The 23269-nt window shown below is 52.4% G+C and overlaps 1 protein-coding gene across 1 annotated transcript; it reads left to right on the top strand.

Annotated features, from left to right (window-relative positions):
- The first annotated feature begins 1191 nt into the window (after positions 1-1191).
- Positions 1192-22306, top strand: OXTR (oxytocin receptor). The gene is made up of 3 exons (XM_082347547.1): positions 1192-1488; positions 2285-3359; positions 17777-22306. Exons 2-3 carry the CDS (start codon positions 2432-2434, stop codon positions 18022-18024), a joined length of 1176 nt encoding a protein of 391 aa, XP_082203673.1. The 5' UTR covers positions 1192-1488; positions 2285-2431; the 3' UTR covers positions 18025-22306.
- The last annotated feature ends 963 nt before the right edge of the window (positions 22307-23269 follow it).

Genomic DNA, 23269 nt, shown 5'->3' on the forward strand with positions numbered 1-23269 from the left:
ACCAATCTGCTCTTTGCCTAGCATAACTTCCTTGTTTCCACTCCCTTCTGCCTATAAAAGTCTGTCATTTTGTACAGCTCCTCAGAGCTCCTTTATATGCGCTAGATTGGATGCTGCCTAACTCATGAACCATTGAATAAAGCCAGTAAAAGCTTTAACATTTATTCAGTTGAGTTTTGTTTTTGAACAATATTATGACACAACTCTCTAGGGCAAGAAAAAGACAACTTTTGTCTCTCACCCCTTCACGATGGTGCCGAAATTCCCAGGCCCACCCTGGAATGCTCCCTCACCTAGAACCCTGGGCCCAGGATGGCAGCAGTGGTCTGCTCCTAGGATGTCTTGACAGAGAGCTGTAATTGTGGAAACCCCGTCCTTGGTTAACTCTATTCTAGCCACAAAATTAAAAGAAGGGTAAGAGAAATGTCAGGAGGAGATATGCCTTTAAAACTTTTTAAAGAGGCTTGTGCACTTCTGAATCCTCACTTTTTTTTTTCCCTGCCTTAATTCTTGGTCACTGTAAATTACTTCAAAAAATGATTTTAGAATAGGAAAAGAGCTAGGAGAGAAGACGTCTTTAACCTTTCATATTCCTTTGACATTTTTTAGGATTTTAATTTTGAAGCATGGCAAAGAGGCAGAAATGGCTTTGGGCCATAGACGAGCAGAATCACTTTAAAATGAAGATAGTCTTTTTTTGGCTTGAGATCTTCCCCTAAAACTAGCTAAAGAATGAAGACCTCTCCCAATGCTGATTGGAACAGAAAGTATTTCTAATTCCTTATGAATGAAAATAGGAACAAAAGTATTCCAAAGCAAGGACATAACTTGAATTCAGTGCTGAATCCACTACATCAAGCTCCGGGGAAGGGGGCGGTGGGGAAGCCCTCAAGTTGACCTGATGATTGGGAAATACCAGTTAAATGCTTTTGTAACTTCATCACTGTCAACGGGAAAACACTGCTATCCAAGCCTCCCATTTGCCTGAGAGTCAGGAGCTTCTAAACCAAGAAAGGAAGAAACCAAGCGGATTATTTACGAGCTCCTTCCCTCTTGCTGCTTGAAGCCACTGTGCAATTAGCCTGTTACCGCGCCGGGCAAGGCTGGGCGAGTTTACACCGCTCGGCGGGGGTCGGCAAGGCCTGCCTCCCGCGCCTCCTAGCGGACCAGTAGGGTGGTGCAGCCCCTGCCACCCGCTGCAGAAAAGCGGGCCACCGGCCGGCAGCGCCGCACCCTGACGCCGTCTGCGCGCACAGCCTCGGCAGCGCTCTTCGCTCGCCTCCAGTCCCTATCCAGCGACCAGTCAGGCTGCGGGCGAGGGGATTCCAGCCCAGGCTCCAGAGTCCGAGCCCTCAGCGTCCTATCAGACTGGGTACCGGCAGCAGCCACCTCAACCTGGGCCGGGAGCGCAAGCGGCTTTGGAGCTGTCGGCGGCGGTGCAGCTTCCCCAGGGAGCCAACTTTAGGTTCGCCTAACGACTCGGTGCAGGTAGCTGGGTCCTGCGCACGGGTGGACGGGATGGCTGGGGCTGGTGGGACCATTGGGACCCGGGTGGAGGTGGTGGGGTGCTTTGCGATTGTGGTTCCTGGAGGCGCCGCCTCCCTTGGCTGTCGGGGGCCAAGACACGTGTCGAGTTCCCGAACTTTCCAGGATGCTGGGCTGGGGAGGAAAGCCGCGAGAGGTGTCTAGGCCAGAGGGGTACTGGGAACAGCGTTTGGGCGTCCTGGGTAGTATTGAGCCAGGAGTGCCTCCAGGATGGACTCCTGGACTGGGTTCCAAAGAAGCAGCTGTTGTGGAAGTTCAGGGGCGATGGCTAGGCATTTTAGAAACGGGGGTTTGGAGGGGGCTGGTCCTGAGCTGGGTTTCCCGGGCAAGTGGCTGTTTGGGGGGGGGGGGTCTCCGGAGGGAGCCACTGGAGTAGGGTTGACTAGGAGAGGTGGCTGTGCTGTGGGTTCTGGGGTGTGGGTAGCTAGTAGGGGGATCCCTAGGGGAGGTGGCTGGCTTAGAATTCCCAGTCCCGGAGGACACTGATAATAACCCTCCCTCTCCTTCATTGGAAGCGACTTTCTCAAGGAACTGCGGGTCCGCTATTCCCGCTCACTTCGTGTCTCAGAGGGAGGTACCTGAAACGGGGATTTCTAGGGTGGCGGCTGAGCACCCCCAGGGCTGGCGGTTGTGACCCTAGTCCTAGATGATTTGGGGCTCCTGGGAAGGGGACAGCTGAGCCGCACAGGCGTCGGCAGAGAAGCGTGCGTTTTCTCACGGCCTTCGGGGTTTGTTTCAGAGGCCGATCCATCAGATCGCTCCGCGGAGTCTCAGGGAGTGGAGCCCAGGAGCCCCCAGGCACGCCCGGGCTGCGCGTCGGGCCCCGCCCCGCGCGCCACGCCTTAAAGGGCTCGTAGGCCTGGGGCGCACGGCGGCGGCCACGGCCATGGAGGGTGCGCTTGCCGCCAACTGGAGCGCAGAGGCGGTCAACGGGAGCGCGGCGCCCCCGGGGGCCGAGGGCAACCGCACCGCTGGGCCGCCACAGCGCAACGAGGCCCTGGCGCGGGTGGAGGTGGCCGTGCTGTGCCTCATCCTCTTCCTGGCGCTGAGCGGCAACGCGTGCGTGCTGCTGGCGCTGCGCACCACGCGCCAGAAGCACTCGCGCCTCTTCTTCTTCATGAAGCACCTGAGCATAGCCGACCTGGTGGTGGCGGTGTTCCAGGTGCTGCCGCAGCTGCTGTGGGACATCACCTTCCGCTTCTACGGACCCGACCTGCTGTGCCGCCTCGTCAAGTACCTGCAGGTGGTGGGCATGTTCGCCTCCACCTACCTCCTGCTGCTCATGTCGCTCGACCGCTGCCTGGCCATCTGCCAGCCGCTGCGCGTGCTGCGCCGCCGCGCCGACCGTCTGGCCGTGCTCGCCACATGGCTGGGCTGCCTGGTGGCCAGCGCGCCGCAGGTGCACATCTTCTCGCTGCGCGAAGTGGCCGACGGCGTCTTCGACTGCTGGGCCGTCTTCATCCAGCCCTGGGGGCCCAAGGCCTACATCACGTGGATCACGCTCGCCGTCTACATCGTGCCCGTCATCGTGCTTGCCGCCTGCTACGGCCTCATCAGCTTCAAGATCTGGCAGAACTTGCGGCTCAAGACGGCGGCGGCGGCGGCCGAGGCGGCCGCGGGGCCCGAGGGCGCGGCGGCGGACAGCGCGGGGCACGGGGCTTTGGCCCGCGTCAGCAGCGTCAAGCTCATCTCCAAGGCCAAGATCCGCACGGTCAAGATGACCTTCATCATCGTGCTGGCCTTCATCGTGTGCTGGACGCCATTCTTTTTCGTGCAGATGTGGAGCGTCTGGGACGCCGAGGCGCCCAAGGAAGGTAGCGCTGGCGGGAAAGCGGGAGGAGGGAGCGCGGCGGGGCGGGGTCGTGGTCCTGCTGCCTCTGAACGTCCAGGGGCCGTTCTGTTCTGGGGGCCTCATGGGGGATTTGAGTCATGGCCCCGTCATCCTCTGGCCAAGTGATTTGGGGCGTAACTTCCCTGAGCCTTGACTTCCCTTTCTGTAAAATAGCAAAAATGATAAAAGTACCAGCTCTCCCCAGCAGCAGGGGAATGAAATGAGGAAATGCACGTAAAATCCGTAGCACAGTCTTTGGGCTACATATTTGGTTCACTATTATGGACCAGGAAACTGAGGTTCCAGTGACTGGCCTTTTCCAGTTGCTTAGCGAAGCGGGGGAGCTGAGTTTCCAACCCAGGCCCAAGCTCAAGCTCCTGCCACGTAAAGTTCACTTTACGTTGAACTTCCACTTTAAGTTCAAGTTAGCCTGAGCCCGAGGTCTGGTTTGGATCAGAGCAGCGGGAGGTGGGCGATTGGATTCCTCCCTAGCAAGTGCTGAGAAGCTGCGGGGCGGGGCGCCGTCAGGGTGCGGAGACGAGTCCTGAACCCGTCTCCCAGTGGGGACGGCGAGCTTTGCCGCGCGGAGGTGAGTAACGCGGGGACAGCGGGCAGGCGCGGGGTTGGCGGTGCTCAGGAACCGAGATGGCGCTTCTGCTGGGGGGGAGCGGGGGTCGGGGACGGGCAGGGAAGGGAAAGGGGATGCAGACTTTCCCGTTTGACCGGGGAGGCTGGGGGATTTCGGGAGGCGGTGAACGCCCTCTCCAGATTGAAGGACTGGGAGGTCAGGGCTCTGGGAGGTCAGGGCTCTGGGAGGTCAGGGCTGAGGGTGGCCGGGTGGCCAGGAGACCGGGAGGAGACGGTAGAATGGAAGGCTCTGTGGGGAGGGATATTGGGGGAGCAGAGCGCCTCGGGTCCGACTTGTAGCCGTCGCTTTATGGCTGGGACCCCGAGGCAGCTCCCGCCTTCAGCCTTCACCACGGACAATTCAGGTAGCTCGTTAGCGAAGAGCAGGAGGGATGATCAGTGGTGGTGAATGACTTACACCTTTTGGTTTGAGGGTAAGCACGTAACACTGCGCTGGGATGCCCGCGGCTCAAATGCTTGTAAGGAAAGACCCGAGGGAGTTGCTTTCACCCCTTCTGCCCTTGAGATAGCGCAAATGTCCCGTTTCTGGATAGAATCACTACTGCTGACAGTAGTCTCTAACACAGCCATCGCGTGGAAGCTGAAATCTTCCTTCATGCAGCTGGATAAATTTGCTTTGCTCTCTTCCCCAAACCACAGGCTCCTTGCTCGCCCCAGCCGTCCCAATTAGCCCAGCATTTGCCTTAGTGGCCAGAGCAGTTATCATTCAGCATTTATTGAGCACTTGGGGTATGCCCGGCTGGGTGGTTTGCAGGTGAGGATTGCTGTGAAGACTTAGCAAAGCCAGCCTGGCTTCATGGTGCAGCCCCTGGGAACACCTTGCAGAAGGGGTTCAGGGGTCCAAAGAGGGGAAGGCACTGGCTCCAGATCACACAGCAAATGAGAGGCAGACTAGAACTGGGGCTTCCTGCCCCCACCTCGTCCCGCCAGCACCAGGCTTCTTTTAAAGGGCACACGACTAGGGAGTTGGGTTGGGCAAAAGCCAGTAGTGGGTGTTTCTAGACAAGGCATCAGGCCATACCTGTTTCCTGGGTGGGATCTGAAGAGATACTTGACACAGGTCTTGAGAAGCTCAGACACCAGCCCTTAAGGAAGTGAGACCGACACTCCCTTAGAGCAGCTATTGTGGAGACTTGGCATCTAGGCCTCCCTCCAGCCTTTACTCACTGAAGGGTCTTCTCCCTCCTTGCGTTCGTTCATTCTGCAGATGGTCTGCTCCTCTCTCTTTGCCGTCCCCTCGCCTCTCCTGCTCATTTTCTCCCTGGTGACTTTTCTCCTTCCTTCTCCCCCTCCCTTCCCACCCGTGACTTCCATGACCGCACCTGCGCTCCCCCTCCTCACTTTCCTCCCTAGAGAATGAGTATGTGGTCAACGCAGATCATGGTCACTCAGTAAAGTTTAGATCTTTTCTACACTTGAAAAGCTTATTGAACAATTCATTTTTCTGTCTTAGAAACAAGATACAGGAAGAGAGAGCGAGAGGGAGTCCCCTCTCACTAAAGTGGGGCCAGAGGCATTTTGGGTACATGTGGCCACCTGAGGATTTCCGGGTGGCGGGGGGTGGGAGGGGAGACGTGCCGCGGAGATGGGCTTCTACTCAGGCTCCAGGAGCAGAGGAAGAGACGGGCTCCAGGGGCCTCAGGTCCTGTTTCTCTTTGCTCCTTTCCTGGTTCAGGGGAGAGGGTGGTGGCACGTGAAACACGCAGGTCTTCCGGGTCCTCCTTGGCGTTCTGCCCTGGCTGCTCTGAGAAGAGCACAAACGCAGGCGACAGGAGGGTCCTGATGCCGCTGCTGCCAGCACTCCCTCCCCCACAGTGTTGTCAGGAGCGGGCTCCCGGCTCACCAACCTCAGAGGGCTTGGGCACCTGCCACTGGCCTGGTCCAGTCGTGCCTCGGCCTCAGGGCTGCAGGGTCCGGGGATGTGGGCTGAGCCAGAAGCACGCCTTGTGCCCACTTGGCATTAACTTGGATAATTACGAGTAGCAGGCTGGGATGAGAAACAATTGCGTTACAGTCACTTCGGAGACGTGACTCAATCTCGAGGCTCTGGGCAAGTAGTAAGGAAGGAACAGGACAGGACGTTAGCGCTACTTGAGCTTTTGATCAGCGAAGTGGAATGAATGCACAGCCCTCACCTTCCTGTCCAGGAGGAAGGGAATTTACCAGAACGCAGACTCTCTAGCTCAGGGCCCCTGGCTCTGCTCATCTCCTGGCGAGTGGGGCCTGGAAATCCAGGGAGCCCTTGTGAACAGCGAGACATTCTTCCCAGCAGCCCGGGGGCAGGCAGCCTCAGGGACGCAGGAGGGGGGCCTCCTTCCTGCCGGCAGCTTCATCACGAAAGCCTCTGGGTCAGCGAGCAGCTCCTTAACCGCTGACCACGGGTCGGGGCTAATGGGGCGGCTGGAGAAGTCACACGTGCCTTGGCAGCTGGCCTCGGGGCCACCACAGGACTCCAAGTCCCTCCTTCCTTAGGGTTCCCTCCCCCGCAATTCCCTCGAAATCCAGCGCGCCTTTCCCATCTCTCCCCTTGTACACCTTCAGTCACACCGAGCGCTGCCTTTGTGGGTTTAGAGCTCACCTTGTTCCAAAAATAATTTGAGGGGGGGGCCCAAAGATTCGGGTGCCACAGCAAGATAAAATGGACGTGAGGAAACTGGGAAGAAAGGGGGAAAATGTTAGAGAAATGGTAATACAATAATAGCAATTATGAAGTCTCTGTCCGGGGCAGGGGGTGAGCTGCACATGGGGCTTCCTTTCATAAGAGCCAAAGCAAAGAGGAGAACTCTCAATTTCAGTATTTCCATTGTTCAGAGAGAAAAGCAGTGAGAGGAAAAAAAAGCAAGGGGAGGGTTGTGGTAATGTAATGAGCCCCCCTCCCCCCCGTTTCAGAGCAGCCACATGCTGGTGGGGCCCTGCTTTGGTGAGACTGGTGACGCTGCAGAAGGAGGGCTGGGACCAGACACCCCTGGCAGGTTTGGACAAGCCCCGGATGGAACTTTCAGGATCAAATTGCACAGCCAAAGATGTGGCACCAACCTTTTCCCTTGAACTCCGTGGAACTTGCTTTGCTGCTGGTCCCAAGGAGTCTGACCCCGGAGTGGTTCTCAGGGAGGAGATGAAGATGGATGGATGGATCCACTTGGTGGAGACTGCGGGTGGGCGCCATAGGACCCCAGGTCCCCGTGCAGGGAAAGAGCAGGTGTTGGAGCCACGTGACTGGCCTGTGTTTGGAGCCCGCCCTCCCACTTTCTCCTGCGTGTCCTCGAGCAGGTGGTCTCCCTTCTCTGAGCTTCAGCTTCTTCCTCCTCTGTTATAATGAGGATAGCAAGTCTATTCACGGGGCTGTTACGAGGATGACATGGTGTGACCCGTGGCACCTGGGGGGCCACGTGATCAATGTCACTCTTCTCTCCTCCCCCCATTCTAGTTAAATGTTTCGTTTGTCTTCGTGGGGTTGACTTTGAGAATCTCGGCAGGGATTTGAGCTGGAGGAGCTAGACATTTTTCTCTTGCGAGCCTGGGTGGAGGGGCCTGGGGTGGCAGCAGAGTCTGCTGGACGGTCGGCGGTGTGTCCGGGGAGGCTTGGTATGTAGAGAAGCTTGTTAAAGCCGGAGAGGTAGACTGTGAGCCTTGTCACAGCGGGGGCCCCACCTGTCCTGTTCACTGGTGTGGGCCCAGTGCCTAGCACAAGGCGGGCCACCCGTCCGAGCTCAGCCGATGCTTGTTGAACAAATACGTAGGGTATGGGAAGAGGAAGGTGCACGTGACAGGGCTGGGATGGGTGTACAGAGCTGGACTCCAGAGAAATGAGGGCTCTCTAGGCAGCACTCTGGCCGTAGGGTTGGCTACTTGGTGAAGAAGTGAGCGCCCCAGCACTGGGAGCAATCAAGCTTCTGCCGCGGTGGGTACCAGGAGGAAGGTTGAAATGCACAGGAGGCCTAGTTTTAAGTGTTTCCCCCGTCTGTGAAACGAGCTTGCCAGCACCTCCCAGTTTTTGTGGAACTGTGGTCCCTGCAGTGTGGCTGCCCGCCCACCCTGCCTTTCCAAGGACACTGTGCCCTAGGTGTTGGTGGACCACATACCTCGGAGGGGCCTGCTCGATGATAGCGGGGAGAGCAGTGGCTGGGGGGTTGGGCGGCGGCAGGAGGAGATAGGATGCAGCTTTCCTTGTCTTAAGCTTGGCCCTCTTGGGCATAAATTGCCATTAGATGGGCAATTAATGACCACACTCTGGTCTGATTAAGTAATTATGGGTTCTTTTATGTTCTCAACTAATGCTAATGTTTTCTCTTGGGTTTATGCCCCAAGGTGACTTCACTTGTTTTCCCCCAAAGGTTTGATGAATAACAACAACAACAAAAAAGTCTATTGGGTGAAGCTTTGCTATATATTTTTTCCCATTTGATGGATGGCTGAGTGGTTTGGGGAGGGGGTGGGAGGTGGAGCAGGGGGGAGGGGGGTGGGAGGGGGGTGGGAGGGCCCACCCCTGCCTATCAGAGCCCCTGGCCCCTGGGAAGTGGTGAGAGTCCCCTTCAGAGGCCTGGTCTCAGGGCACCTGTGTGATTTGGGGCATGTCTCTGGGCCTCTGTCATTCCCACCTGAGCAGTGGGGATAATACCTTGTGATAGAACACAACACCCTCTCTTGGCATCGGTTTCAGTAAAGTGAGGAGTTGCATTCGTTAAAATCAGTAGTCGCCCCCTATGGAGTGCCGGACCCTGTGCCCGACCCCATCTCTTGTCCTCATCCAGACACAGCAAGGTAAGGGGGGGCGTTATCCCCGTTTTACAGATGAGGAAACTGAGGCTCAGAGTGGCACAGCCTGCTCAACAGCACTGCTGAGTAAGTAATGGGGCTGGGATTCGAACCCAGGTCATCTCACGCCAGACTGCTTCCCTCCCCACCACCCTCGGCATTGGGTCTCCTGGGTGCTTGTTAAAAAGTTGATTTCTGGCCCCGCCCCAGGCCTGCCAAAGCAGAGCCCTGCACCCTCTCCTGGAATCTCTTCCCTGCAACACCCAGCATGCACCCACCCAGCTACAGGGGCACTAGTGGCCGGCCCTCTCAGCACTGTGGCTTCAAAGCCCATGTCCCTCGACTCTTCCACCCTGATGTCCATCAGCCATCCGCTGATCCCACTGTCGTAGCCACGTCTTCGCTTAGTACCTCTCGTGTCTGTACTTTCCTTCCCTTTTCCATCACCACCTTCTTGGTTTAGAGCACGGTTTCTCAACTTTGGCATTACTGACACTAGGGGGCAGACAGTCTTCGTTGTGAGTGTGGTGTGGGGCGGGCGGCTGTCCTGTGTGACGGAGGATGTTTAGCAGCATCCCTTGCTCCCGCCACTAGCACCTCCCCGCAGTTGTGGCCACCAAAAAATGTCCCCAGAGATTGCCGAATGTCCCTTAAGGGGCAAAATCGCCCTGGTTGAGAACCACTGGTTTGGACGCACTGTGTTGGCCTGTCCTGAACTAATATCTAACAAAAGAGTACCCTCATCCCCTCTCCCCTGGGCTCTGGCCGATCTTCCTAGTGCACCTGCAGCCAGGCCTGCTGACTTGCCACTTCCCACAGGGCCTTTTGCTCTGCACCCATGCTAATTCTGTTTCCATCCCAGGAACGCCTACCCGAGTCTCTTCTGCAGAGACCCATCCTTCAGAGCCCAAGTCCACTGTATGGGCTGCTTTGTGCACAACTCCAGGGGGTTCCATTTAAGGAACCTGAGAATGAGAATGGTCTGTGAGAATGGTATTCCTAGGAGCTGTGCAGTACACAACCTGAACAACTGGACACGGCAGCTTCATCCAGTTCCGACTCTCGTGAAGCTTTCCCTGTTGCCCCCACCTGAGGGTCTCCTTCCTCCTCCAGTGTGTTCATTCTACAAGCAGTGATTCAGCGCCTCCCAAGGGTCCTGTCCACACAACCTCTGCCTCCATCTGTCCTCCTATGAGGAGAGTTGGCAAGGCCCCTCCCCAGTCCCTCACCTGCCCTCCTGTGGCCAGCAGCTGGCACATGCATAGATGTGGGACAGTCAGGCCAAGGTTGATCTCTGGGAGGGACGCCCCCAGTTTCTGCCGGGATGGTTCTGTCCCCGGGTGTGGCCAGATGGGGCAGTAGCCATCACCCTGGGTGGCTGACGAGAACTGTCTGGGGCTCTTTGCTGGGGTTAAGAATAGGGTTTAGGTTGTGGGCCGGGTGGAGGGTGCTGGTGGCACAGGGCCTGGCATGTAGTAAGTGCTCAATCAACGCTTTAAAAATAGAGAAATTTCAACATGTGTCAGCGTCCTGGAGTCAGTCTGTGCAGCTGAGGGAATGCAGGTTGCCGTGAGCTCAGGAGCACATTTTCACTGAGGGGCTGCAGTTTTTGCTGGGTGATGGCAAGCCCGGTGATGCTGGGAACAAGGGTGTCGTTAAGAGGTCAAGAGAAGTTAAGGCCTTGCCTGGAGGAGACAGTAGGAGGCAAGGTGGGGAGGCTCTAGCTCTGGGTTTGGAAACCCAAGGGGACCCTTGCATGAAGGACGGGCAGGAAGGAGGTGTAACCAGGCAGTCTTTCGTGTCCCAGCCCCTGATTCCTGGCCACTGAGGGGCACCCTCTGCCAGCACCTTCCTCCTTACTGTACTGGGAGCTGGCACCTCCCACCCTTTGCCAGATGCTTCAGTGCCAAGGGCCTCTGCCCTCCACGGCCCATGCCTCACACTCTAATGGTCACTCCTACTCATTTCTGTTTCTTTCTCTTTCTCTCTGCCTGACCTTGATATCTGACTGTGAATGTAATTTCCCAGAGGGAATTGCATTTGAGTCCAGTCATCTTGTTAGGGGCCCATCTCCCATTGTCAGGCAGGGAAATTGTCTTTTTGCTTTTCCAACATGCTAGTGTCGGTGGCTGATTTATCAGGACTTCCTGTCTGCTAATTTCATGCTCACTTCAACTTAGTCCCTTATTGAACATTTCCCATTTTCCAGTTTCTGCTCGCAGCCAAGGACAGAGCCACAGATGAGACACAGTCCCCAACCACAGATTATAAACAAGAATAATGACAGTATAAAGGGATGATGCTGTGAGAGAGGTATTCGTTTATCAAGTACTGTGAGTGCCCCCAGGAGGCATTTATTGATTCAGTCTCCCTGGGAAAAAATCAGGAGGATTTCAGAGAGGAAGCAACATTTGAAAAAGGTTTTGAAGGATGAGTAGGAGCTGGCTATGCAAAGAAGCAGATGCACATTCCCTGATGAGATCATTGAACAGTTACTTTATTTTCTTTCCCTGTATTGGAGGAATACTTGTCATGCTTCAGTGTGCACACAGATCACGTGGGGGAACTTGTTAAAGTGCAAATTCTGATTCAGTAGGTCTGGGTGGGGCCCATGAGTCTGTATTTTTGACACTTTCCCAGGTGATGCCTGTGCAGGGCCCCTGCAGCTGGCCTGTTGACTGCACAGTGAGTAATGAGGCTTTAATGTATCATCTCTGTGACCAAAACATGTGGCTTGCCTTTACACGTGTGGCCCAAATTGGCGGCAGGGCCCTGTCATTCTCTGAAGGGTAGAGAAGAGCTGGTTGTTCACAGGAAGCCCCAGCTCTTCTGCTTCTAGGACGTGGTTATTCCTCAGGTCCTGCCCGGTGGGCCCCACATGTCCCCAGATTTGAGCAGTGACATCACAGAAGACCATTTAAAGCTCTGTAGCCCACAGATTTAGCTCTTCTTCCTGACCTTACACATGGCGAGATCACACATCTGTGACTTTTACACTTCCAGTGTGGTAAAATGGTGGTCTTTTCAAAGAAGGTGCCCTGGAATACGTGTTAGTATTCAATCCTTATGTAAGTGCACATTCAAAAAACGTTTTTTAAAACGCCTTCTGTACACCATAACTCCCAAATTCTCATGTAGCTCCTAAAGGAATAAGGGATTTAGATTCCTTGTGAGGGAGACCTGATTCAGGATCTGGGCAGCGGGGAGGAGACCTTGAACCAAGTGATTGGTTTCTGGAGTGGGAGCCTCTTAGGAAAGTGGCTGAGCTTGACCGGATTCAGATGAGAGGTGTCAGCTGAGCCACAGGTCTTTGAATTGTCTGTGACACGTGTTCGTTGCCTCAGGAACAGCGCAGCCGGAGAGGCCGTGGCCAGCTGCCCCATCAGCTGTTCTGGGCTAATTTGGGCCCAGGGTGACGCGATGGTGATGGGCGGGGGCAGTGCCGGGAAATCCGAACAGGGGACTTCTTGGGACTTGAGTAAAGCCGGGCTGGTGGGTGGGTGACTGCTGGGGGCACCCTGTCCTCGCATGGCCCTCGGCTGTCCACCTCCTCCGTGAGTGAGGGCGCCAGGTGGAAGTTCAGCATGGTCTCTGTGTCCCGGGGGTAAAATGCCCAGCGCGGGACGTTTGCCGTTGGCGCGTGGCCATTCCCGCTCAGTCCTCTGCTTGGCACGTAGGATCCCCCGCTTGAGGATCACCCCTAGTCCCCAGCCCTGGGCCCACCGCCCCTCCCCCGGTGCTGCAGCTCCCTGTTGACTGGAGGGCCTGTCTGTGCTTCTCTCTTTCCCGCCTGAGTTTGTAAATCCCTTGAGGTCACGTCCCCAGGGCCAACTCGGTGGCTGGCACTGAGCAGAGATGGCATGGAAGGAAGTGGAACATCGATCTCCTCATTTCCACCCCCCCACCCCCTGCCCCATGCCCTAAGCTCAGGCCAGGCAGGTGTGACGGCCGATCCCTGGCCCAGCGCCTCCCACTCGGCCTTCCTTCTCTGCCAGGACCAGAGAGAGCTTTTTGCAGCCCTCAGGGCTCAGTCCTGGGGGACAAGTGTTCCTTTTACGGAGTGGGGTGGAAGAGACGGATGAGAACCAGCTCTCCCGGTGGAGACCCTGAAATCCTGCTCTTGCCCATGGTTGCAGCCCCCTTCCCTTTTGGGTTTCTTGTGTCACCGGCAGAGTAAGTTTTTCCAAAACGGACTATCTCGAGTTCCCTTGGGGTCATGTAATCCAATCTCAGGGCTCCGGGTTTTCATTTTGTTTTGTTTCGTTTTTTAAATTTTGAAGTCGGGGAGAAAAGGGCAAAGGACAGTTTCTTGAATCAACCTTAGATTAGGAGTCCCCAACCTTGGGCGATAAAGAGTTATACACAGTTGATCATATTTCATATCTGTAAGTAATAATACGATAACGTGAACAAACACTTTGCCATTTACAAAGCCCTTTCACACTTTTTTTTTTTCAATTTTCTCCAAGTACTTGAGGGTGTCACCTCCATTTCACAGATGAGGATATTAAGGCTCAGACAGTAGATGTGGCTCAGAGAAATGAGTAGGTGGGAGGGGGGTTCACACCCCACGGGTTTGCGTCTGGATCCACTGTGAGGGGCTCCCCGATGGCCGGAGCCCCCCAGGAGGTGCTGGCTGCTGACCACACCTCTCTTGGATGAGTCTGTCGATTCTGGTTTCCAGGGCCTTCTTTTATCCACACTGACTTCACCGTCGCTCTGCTTTATGGAAAGTGTGGCTGGCGCCATTGTCGCCAGGAGCTTGGTAGCTGAGCTGGCTCTTCAGAGCAGCGGGCATGCAGGCACGGGGCGGACCTTGGTGCCCTGGTGTGGAGCAGGCACTGGACATGGGCTGCCCGGGACAGGGTGTTACCCTCTGGCCCCAGGTGCAAGGTGGCCGAGCCAGGGTTTGTGGGAGGTCTGGGTACTTAAAAGTAAAGGCATCACCCAGTTCTGCTTCTGGTGGTGTGGGAAGTGGGCTCAGCTTACGCTGTGGGTCTGCCCCTCCCCTTTTTGAGCCCTTTCCTTCTGCTTTTTAACATCTTCTCCTACAGGCATTTAGATCAAGGATTGGCTAACTTTTTCTGTAAAAGGCCAAACAGTAAATATTTGAGGCTCGCAGGATGTAAGGTCTCTGTAACAACTACTCAGCTTTGCCCTTGTAGTGCGAAAGCTGCCATTGACAGTATATGAATGAATGGATATGGCTGTGTTCCAGTAAAACTTCATTTACAAAAACAAGCAGCAGGTGGGGTTTGGCCCGTAGGCTGTTTGCTGGCCCCTCGTCCAGACCAGGAGACATTTCTGCCAGGAAGGATGGTGATCTGATAGGCAATGGGTTTCCCCTCCCGGTACGCTTGGATTTTAAAAGACCATTACGGGACTTCCCTGGTGGCACAGTGGTTAAGAATCCACTTGCCAATGCAGGGGACACGGGCTCGATCCCTGGTCTGGGAAGATCCCACATGCCGCGGAGCAACTAAGCCCGTGCACCACAACTACTGAGCCTGCACTCTAGAGCCCGCGACCCACAACTACTGAAGCCTGCGCACCTAGAGCCCATGCTCCGCAGCAAGGGAAGCCACCGCAATGAGAAGCCCCACGCACTGCAACAAAGAGTAGCCCCCGCTTGCCACAACTAGAGAAAGCCCGCGCGCACCAACAAAGACCCAACGCAGCCAAAAATAAATAAATAAAATAAATAAATTTATTTTAAAAATTATAATAATAAAATAAAAGGCCATTACTGGGGAGTGGGCAGTGCTTAGCCTCCTAGGGGGCCTACATCTGTTTTAGGAAAGGAAAGTTGCTCTCTGACTCCATCCTTCAAATCATATGATGAGGGCAATTGCCCAGTCAGCCCATGTCTCTGCTTTGGGACTGGGGATTTGCTCCCTGGAACCAACTTGACTAGTGTGAATGCTGACCTAGCTTTAAAAGACATCAAACTTCATTACTTTCAGGTGGGAACACAGGGTGACTTGTGTGTCCCTCGGGAAGGCACTTCCCTTCTCCGAGCTTCACTTTCCTCATGTATAAAATGGAGATGAGACTGCTTTGAAAGCTGTTCTGTGCAAGCTTGAGCCATGATTCCCATGGTTGACATTGCTGCATTGTCATATGCCCCCTTGGAAGAAGCATCGTAAAATGCCAGGGACGACGCTTTCCATGCCTTGTTCTGTTCCTCTCCTTCTTCAGTTCTAGGAAGCCTTTCTAGCCGCTGGAAAGGGCGATGTTACAGCCTAAACGAGATACAGTAAGTGCAGAAAGTAGATGAGGTGCAGTTAGTCCTTATGCTCAGAAACCGTCCATGGCTCCCCAGCGCCTGTAGATTCAAGTTCATGCTCAGCCTGGATTCCAGATCCTCCTCCTCAGCCTGGCTCTTTCCAGTTTCCTCTCCTGTGAACCCACCACCCCCCAACTCTGGCAGCCCCTGAATGCTGTTGGACAGTCTCACCTTTGTACCTTTATTTCTGTAGCATCCTTCCTTTGAAATGTCCTCCATAGCCTGTGTTTTATTCCCAAATAGCTTGAAATTCCACTGCTGGGAACCCATGTCTTTGGTTGGTTAGGATATTGCCAAATTTTTAACAAGTCCAAATGTGCCCTTAGCATTTGGCAACTTGACACGAGCAGGTTCAGCTTAGAGGGTCATCATTCCCCAGAGCCAGGCCAGGCCGGTCATTCGTGTCTGTGGCCACCAGGTGGGGATAGAGGTGCTGGCCATGGTCCCAACTCCTCCCAACCAGGCTGGCCACTTGGAGGTGGAAAAACTCGGGTGGGGCTACTCAGGAATTCATTAACTGTTTACTTTTTTGTGGTTACTGTTTCTGTAGGTTGTTTATAAAAAATAGGATAAATAAGTTAGAAGATCCAAATGTCAAGAGTGAGGCGAGTAACTTATATGAATAGCTAAGATAACGCCTTGTAACTCTGTTCAGCGAGGTAAAACGTGCTGCCTTTCTGTTCAAGTGAGAACACGTCCTTCTACCCATTTCATAGCTCTGTACATCTATGTTCTTCCCTTGTGTCTGGCAGTTTACTTCTCAATGACTTTAAAAAAAATTTTTTTTAACTCTTTTTGCCGCGCCATGCAGCGTGTGGGATCTTATCCCCCGACCTGGGATTGAACCCGTGCCCCCTGCGCTGGAAGCACGGAGTCTTAACCGCTGGACCACAAGGGAAGTCCCTCGATGCCTTTTCAAATTTTGACTTTTATGTGTTTATTTTGCCTCTTTCATTTTATATGTTTAATTATGATTTTGAGATATTTTTAGAGTTTGTGATATTTCACCAGGTTTCTAAACTTAAATTCATCCTTTTTTACACATCGAAATCAAATATTTTTTTCCATTCTCTTTCATAGAATTCAACAGTACTGGCTTCCCCCCACCCCACCCTTCACTTTTCCACTTTTCTTTTCTTTACTATTTTAATCTAAGGATTAGATTTGCTTTCTAATCCTTTGCTTTCTAAACATTTTTGTTTGCAGGACTTGTGGGCTTTGCGTGTTGTAGCTTGCTTTTGTTCCAGCAGGTGCACCAGGTAATTAGAGCAGTGGTTCTCAAACTTGTGTGTGTGTGTGTGTGTGTGTGTGTGTGTGTGTGTGTGTGTGTGTGTGTGTCAGAATCCCCTGGAGGACTGTTTACAGCAGATCGTTGAGCCTCACCCCCAGGAGTCTGATCCACTAGATCTAGGGTGGGGCCTGAGAATTTACACTTCTGTCAAGTTCCCAGGTGAGCTGGGGACCCCACTTTGAGAACCACTGAATTCCTCTTAAACAATCACCCTCCCCCTTTGGTGCTTGGAGATGTGGCTGACAGACGTCTCTGTGCTCTGTCTGCGTCCACAGTGGCGTCTAGATCTTGCAACTCCAGTCGGCCTGTGAGAAATTCTTTCCTGGATTGAGCTCTTGAATTCTGGAGTTCTTCCTTGAAAACTTGTTGCAGAAAATATCGGGCTAGTGGATTTTCCAAGCCTTCTTGCGGTTACCGTTATTCGTAAGGGTGTGGCCGTGAACAGCATTCTTGGGAACACCGTTTTCCGTGTGGGTTTCTGGGGGGGTGCCTGTGTCCTCCTCTGCCACTGGGAGTGTGTACATTTGTCAGATTAAGGCCATTGACAGAAACCCAGGCTCCCCACCGCACCCCCTATTTGGAAGTACTTAGGATTAGGAATTTTTCTTCCCCCTTGAAGCTTAACTTTGTGGCAAGCAATGTCTTGAAGTTGATTTCTGATCATTAATTTTACCTGAAATTCAGTAAATCCTCAGTGTAATAGCTTCTGCACAGTGCCTCGTATACTTTTAGTGTCCCCTTTTCCTGCACAAGTCTTATTTGTCGGCTGAAGCAGTGCTCTTAGGCGTATCTTCACAGAAACACTTCCAGTGTTCTCAGCTGTGAAGGCAGCACACGCCTTCTTGTCTCTGTGCCTTTGCCTGTGCCGTCCCTTCTGCCCGAAGCGCCCGTCCTCCCTTCTCTGCCTGGGAACCTCCTAAGCACCCTTCAGGTACCAGGTGCTCTTTCACCCTCGCAGTGTTCCAGGGAGATCTGGGGACTCTTGTTATCCCCATTTAAAGGTTAGGCAACAGCATTTTCTTGGGGAGTTAAAGTATTTGTTGCTGGCGGGGCTAGAATACAAACCAGGTCTGGCAGCTTCTGCCTCTGCGCTCTTGGGTACTCTGAGCGGGAGACAGTCGATACTTGCGGGGTGAGTGATGAATGGACGGACAGGTGGCCGTGCCGGTGGAAGCCCGTGGTGGGTAAGCTTTGCTTGGGAGAAAGGACAGGGAATGTTCCAGGGCTGGGCTAAGCTGGGGAAGGCGTGGGGGGTAGGCTGAGTGCATGCCCAGAGCACGGATACGGAAGGCAGGCAGGCTTGGTCTCTTTAGTCCTCCGTCTTGTGACTGGCACCTGGCCTCTGTCCTCAGGAGGTGATGCCTCGTGCCCCAGTAGTGATGCCCTGTTCTCATTTCTCCCCACCCTCCCCACCTTGCAGCCTCGGCTTTCATCATTGCCATGCTGCTGGCCAGCCTCAACAGCTGCTGCAACCCCTGGATCTACCTGCTCTTCACGGGCCGCCTCTTCCACGACCTCGTGCAGCGCTTCCTCTGCTGCTCGTCCAGCTGCCGGAAGGGCCGCCGGCCCAGGGAGACGAGCGTCAGCAAAAAGAGCAACTCGTCCACCTTCGTCCTGAGCCCGGACAGCTCCAGCCAGAGGGGCTGCTTGCAGCCATCCGCGGTGTGACCGGCGGGGCCAGGACCACCCCTCTTGTCTTGGATTGTACGACAGGGGCAGTCTGGCCACTGGTGGTCGTGTACGTGTGTATATAAGGTACCTTTCAGTTTGTGCCCCTCCTCACCTTGTGGGGGCTCGAGCGGGGTGGGGAAGTGGTCTCCATGGGGAAAGGTGATAGGGTGACTCAGCCATCAGCCAAGCCCTGGATCTACCCTGGGCTCCCACGGGTACTCCTGCTGCCCTGACCCCACTGTTGCATCTGGCTGCTGGATGGGTTGTGGTTTTGTTTTGTTTTTTTTCCCCTGGACCTGTCATTTCACTCCAGTATCTTTTTACTCCTTTATCCTGGGATCTTGTGAAAGGTAGTAAGTATAGGATTGGTGACCAGATGGGTGCGGAAGCCTAGTGTTCTGAGCTTGGGATGAGAAGTGGGACCTCGATGGTGGTGGTGCTGGTATCCTCCTGGCCTCAGAGTGCTTCTGCCTTCGAGTGGACTGGTGCCAGCATCCTTGAGCACCAGCTTGTCAGACGGTGGCCCCAGAGCAGGAGATTCTCTTCGGAGACTGTCTGGCAAGGCAGCCACTTAAAACTTGGCTTAAAAATTTTTAAGAGGAAAAAATTTTTAAGAAGCTAATACTTTAGAAGCAGCTGGGAAAGAAAAGGAAATAAAAGACATCCAGATTGGAAAAGAAGTAAAACTCCTCACAGATGATGTGATTTTGTATATAGAAAATTCTAAGGAATTCATGCACACACAAACCCATTGGAACTAATACATGAATTCAAGGTTGTGGAATACAAGGTCAATACAAAAATCAAGTGTATTTCTTTACACTGGCAATGAACAGTATGAAAATGAAATTAAGAAATAATTTCATTTATAATAGTATCAGAAAGAATAGGAATAAATTTAATGAAAGAAGTGCAGGAATTAAATCCTGAAAACTACAAAATATTGTTGAAAGAAACAGAAGACTTAAATAAATGGAAAGACATCCTGTGTTCATGGCTCAGAGACTTAAATATTGCTAAGATAACAACACTCTCCAAGTTGATGTATAGATTTAGTGTAATCCCTATCAAAATCCTAGCTGGCTTCTTTGCACAAATTGCTAAGCTGATCCTAAAATTCACATGGAAATTGCACAAGTAATAGAATAGCCAAATAAACCTTGAAAAACAGGGACAGAGTTGATGGATTCACCCTTCCTGGTTCAAAACTTACTACAAAGCTACAATAATCAAAAGAATGTGGTATAGACAAAAAGACATATATAGACCAATGTAATGGAATAGAGAATTCAGGTATAAACCCTTACATTTATGGCCAATAGATTTTTGACAAGTGTGACGAGAATTCAATTGGGGAGATTGTCTTTTCGATAAATGGCACCTGGACAGCTGGATATCCACATGCAAAAGAATGCGGTTGGATCTCTACCTCATACTATATACAAAAATTAACTCAAAATGCATCAACCTAAATGTAAGAGCTAAAACTATAAAAGCCTTAGAAGACAACATAGGGATAAATATTTGTGACCTTGGGTTAGGCCATGGTTTCTTAGATAATGACACCCAAAACAGAAGTCAAAGGAAGAATAGATAAATTGGACCTCATCAAAATGGGGCACAAAACTTTTGTGTTTCATAGGGCACTATCAAGAAAGTGATAAGACAGCTCATAGAATGGAAGAAAATATTTGGAAGCCATATACTTGTATCTCGAATACATCAAGAACTCTTACGATTTAAGAATGAAAAGCCAAATAACCCAGTTTAAAAATTGGGCAACATATTTGAATAAACAAGTGAATAGACATATTTTCGTATCTTCTCCAAAGAAGAGATATAAGTGGCCCATAAGCACATGAGAAGATGCTCAATGTTATTACTCACGAGGGAAATGCAAATCAAAACCACAGTGAAATAGCACTGCACACCCACTAAGATGGCTCTAATCAAAGATATGGGCAACGATAGGTGCTGGCAAGGATGGAGAGAAATTGGAACTCTCCTCCATCGCTTGTGGGAAGGTAAAATGGTGCAGCCAATTTGGAAAATAGTTTGGCAGTTCCTGAAAAAGTTAAACATAAAATTACCCTATGAGCCAGAAATGCTACTCCTAGGTATTTACTCAAGAGAAACGGAAGCATATATACACACAAAAACTTGTCCACAAATGTTTATAGCAGTAGAATTCATAATAGCCAAAAATGGAAATAACCCAAATACCTATCAACTGATGAATGGATAAACAAATGTAGTATATCTATACAACGGCACATTATTGAACTATGGAAAGCAAGGAAGTACTGACACATGCTCCAACGTGGATGAACCTTGAAAACATCATGCTAAGTGAAAGAAGCCTTGCGAAAAGCCACATACTACATGATTCCGTTTATATGAAATGCCCAGAGTAGGCAAAATTACCAAGACATATTATACAATAGTGGTTGCCAGGGGCTGGAGGCTGGGGTGGATGGGGAGTGACTGCTAAGCCCCATATGGGGCTTTTTTTTGTGATGATGAAAATTTTCTGGAGTTAGTGATGTGCACGATTTTGAGAATATGCTAAAAGCCACTGAATTAAATACTTAAAAAAATGTTTACCAGCTGAATTCAGAGGCAACCAGCTTGAAGGATGCATTTCTTGGAGTCTCTTTACCTCCCAGAACTTTTGTTTCTCACTGACTCACCATCTCAGAAGAATCCATGGTTTTCTTACTCAGTTTTCCTGCAAGAGATGGTGTTTCCGGTTTCAGCAAAAGTACCAGCAGTGATAATACCTGGTAAACATGTCGTCAGATGTCCTCTCAGCCTTGAGGTACAACATGACCATGTCCAAGAAACACCTTTAGTCGTTAAATACAGGACGTTATAGATCAGAGGTGTTCCGACTGGGACTGGCCAGCTCAGTGGCACTCTGGGGCACTTTTTTTATTTGCACATATATTTTTGGACTCACTGTGACACAGCAAGAGCACTTCCCAAAGCCCCAGATCTCCACACACACTTTCCTCTTCTCCCTCCACGCTGCATTGTACACACACGTGCACATGCACACAGTAGAACGAGCTAGCGGGGTCTGGATGTTCAGGGAGAAGAGAGGCATGCACTGAAATGCCAGTGTTCGAAACCCCAGCATTTAGGACAAGATCTTCAGTATACCTGGAGACTGAGAACGATGTCATCTTTGGACCCAGAGGCAGTGCAGTGTTGCTGTGACGGGCGCTTAGTGTCAACACCAGCCAGTCCTGGCTCTTTGGGAAGCTAACAGGATGCTGGTTTGGGGTTCCGTGCCCACATCCAGGACACTGGGCACCCTGGGTGCAAGTGCAGCAGTGGTGGGGTCTGTTGGCATTTGAGCCTCTCTGCTCACCAGCCGGAGATGCCCTATTCTCTGCGGTTCCCAGGGAAGTTGCCATCCTAGCAGCCGCCAGAGGCCACTGGGGATCAAGGAGGCAGCCGCTCAGTAGATGTTTCTGACCACGGGCACAACCTTGCTGAGAACCCAGGAGTTGCAGGGTTCTTGGGCATCAGAACCAACTGGGACACTTTCCTCATTCTTCTCCTGTGAAAGCTCTGGTTGGGACCTTGGCTCTCATTATGGCGCAGGAGTCTTTTGTAGCCAGTCAGTGACATTTGATTCCAGCAGCGCCGCTGGCTACACGCCCCTCCACTCCCAGTCTCGTCCTGGAGAGTATTTTCACAATCCCTTGCTCTTTCCCCAACCCAAGCCTGGAAGAAGGAGAGTAGGGGTCCAGGACGCTGACTCGGGCTCGGTCGTTTCTGTCCTCCTCTGGACCCCACTCCTAAGGTCCTCCAACCACCTTTGCCCACAGTTTCAGGCCTGTTTACAAACCTAACGCATGCCTGGAGGTGCCGATAAATTGGAGCATGCAGATTTTCTTCCGGAATGTTTCATCGTTCTGATGTTGAAAAGTGAAATGCGAACACTTGAGGACTCTGAGCCTTATCTCTTTAGGCCCTGAAAAAAAGTCTGTCACACCATTTGGTCTCCCTTGGGGGATGGGTCTACGGGTTATGACTGCAGGAAGCTGCCTTTTAAGAAGATCCTGGTTTCAAAGCGCTCGACCTTTTGTGTTTAATTGCGATGAAACGCCCCTAAATGCAAAATGTGAATTCCTCGATTTTGTTCTACTTAGTGACTTTCTGTGGCACCTGCTGTCTGTGCGCATTGGTGAATGATGTGCCTGATAATGAGATGCCTGCTTCATTAGCTGCTTTATAAAAGGTGCACTTAATAAACATATTTTTTTCCATAGATTGCTTTGCCTTCTTTCTTTAGCCTGAGAACAGTGACCATATCTGGTGGCTTACAGACTTGAATTTCTTTGCCGGCTTCCCTTGAATCCCCATAAATCTGTCTGATTATGACACAGGTGCATCAGAGCTGTGGCAGGTGGGGGGGGGGCAGGAGGGGACCTGGTCCCAATCTCTTGGGTCACAGGTACTCTCATTTATCAGAGTTATGTCGGAAGATGCTCTAAGAGCCAGGAACAAACCTCTGGTACGGTGTAGCCACACCCACCGTGTGCCACTGTCTAACTCCGGACATAATGGGATTCTAGATTGTCACCTTGAAGGGACCCTAAGGCATATTTCTTCAAGTGGGATATGGGGGCCACCTGCAGAATCACAAGTGGTTTTGTGTTTGTTCCTGGGCTCCACTACTGAATCACAACCTGCGTCTTAAACAAGAGTCCCTGATGAGCCAGACGTCACGTATGAGAGAGAGCGAATGCCACCCCCTCCTCTGGCCCGTTTTCATCACGCCCCCAGCGTGCTGTCCTGCCTGCTACTTTTCGGGGCCGGGGGTCCCCAGAAGGAAAAACACCTCAGACATACATGCATCTAGACGTGTGTCCTTTCTCCAGCCCCATGAGCTTCACGGGGGATGCAGTACCTGCTGTAGCCTGGCCCTTAGAGAAGGAGAGCCAGCTTGAAAAATAGGAGTCGGGGTCAAGTCAGGTCACAGCAAATGCGGCGGTGGTCAAAAGTCTGCATAACCCAAGATTCCAAGTCTGAAACGGATGGCCTGACAATGTGAGAGACATTTGATGGGGAGGCCCTTTGAGAGGGAGGAAGCGATGTTGGCTTTAAACCCGTCAGCAGGAGGAGCCTGGCCTCTGAGTCCACTTGAGAACATGAAGAGCCCCAGGTAGAGCAGAGAGAGCAGTGGGCTGGAACCACAGCACGAATGTGGCTAGCTGTGAACCTTTTGGCA

Source organism: Balaenoptera borealis (assembly GCF_965194805.1).
Source record: "Balaenoptera borealis genome assembly, chromosome: 12".
Lineage (NCBI taxonomy): Eukaryota > Metazoa > Chordata > Mammalia > Artiodactyla > Balaenopteridae > Balaenoptera > Balaenoptera borealis.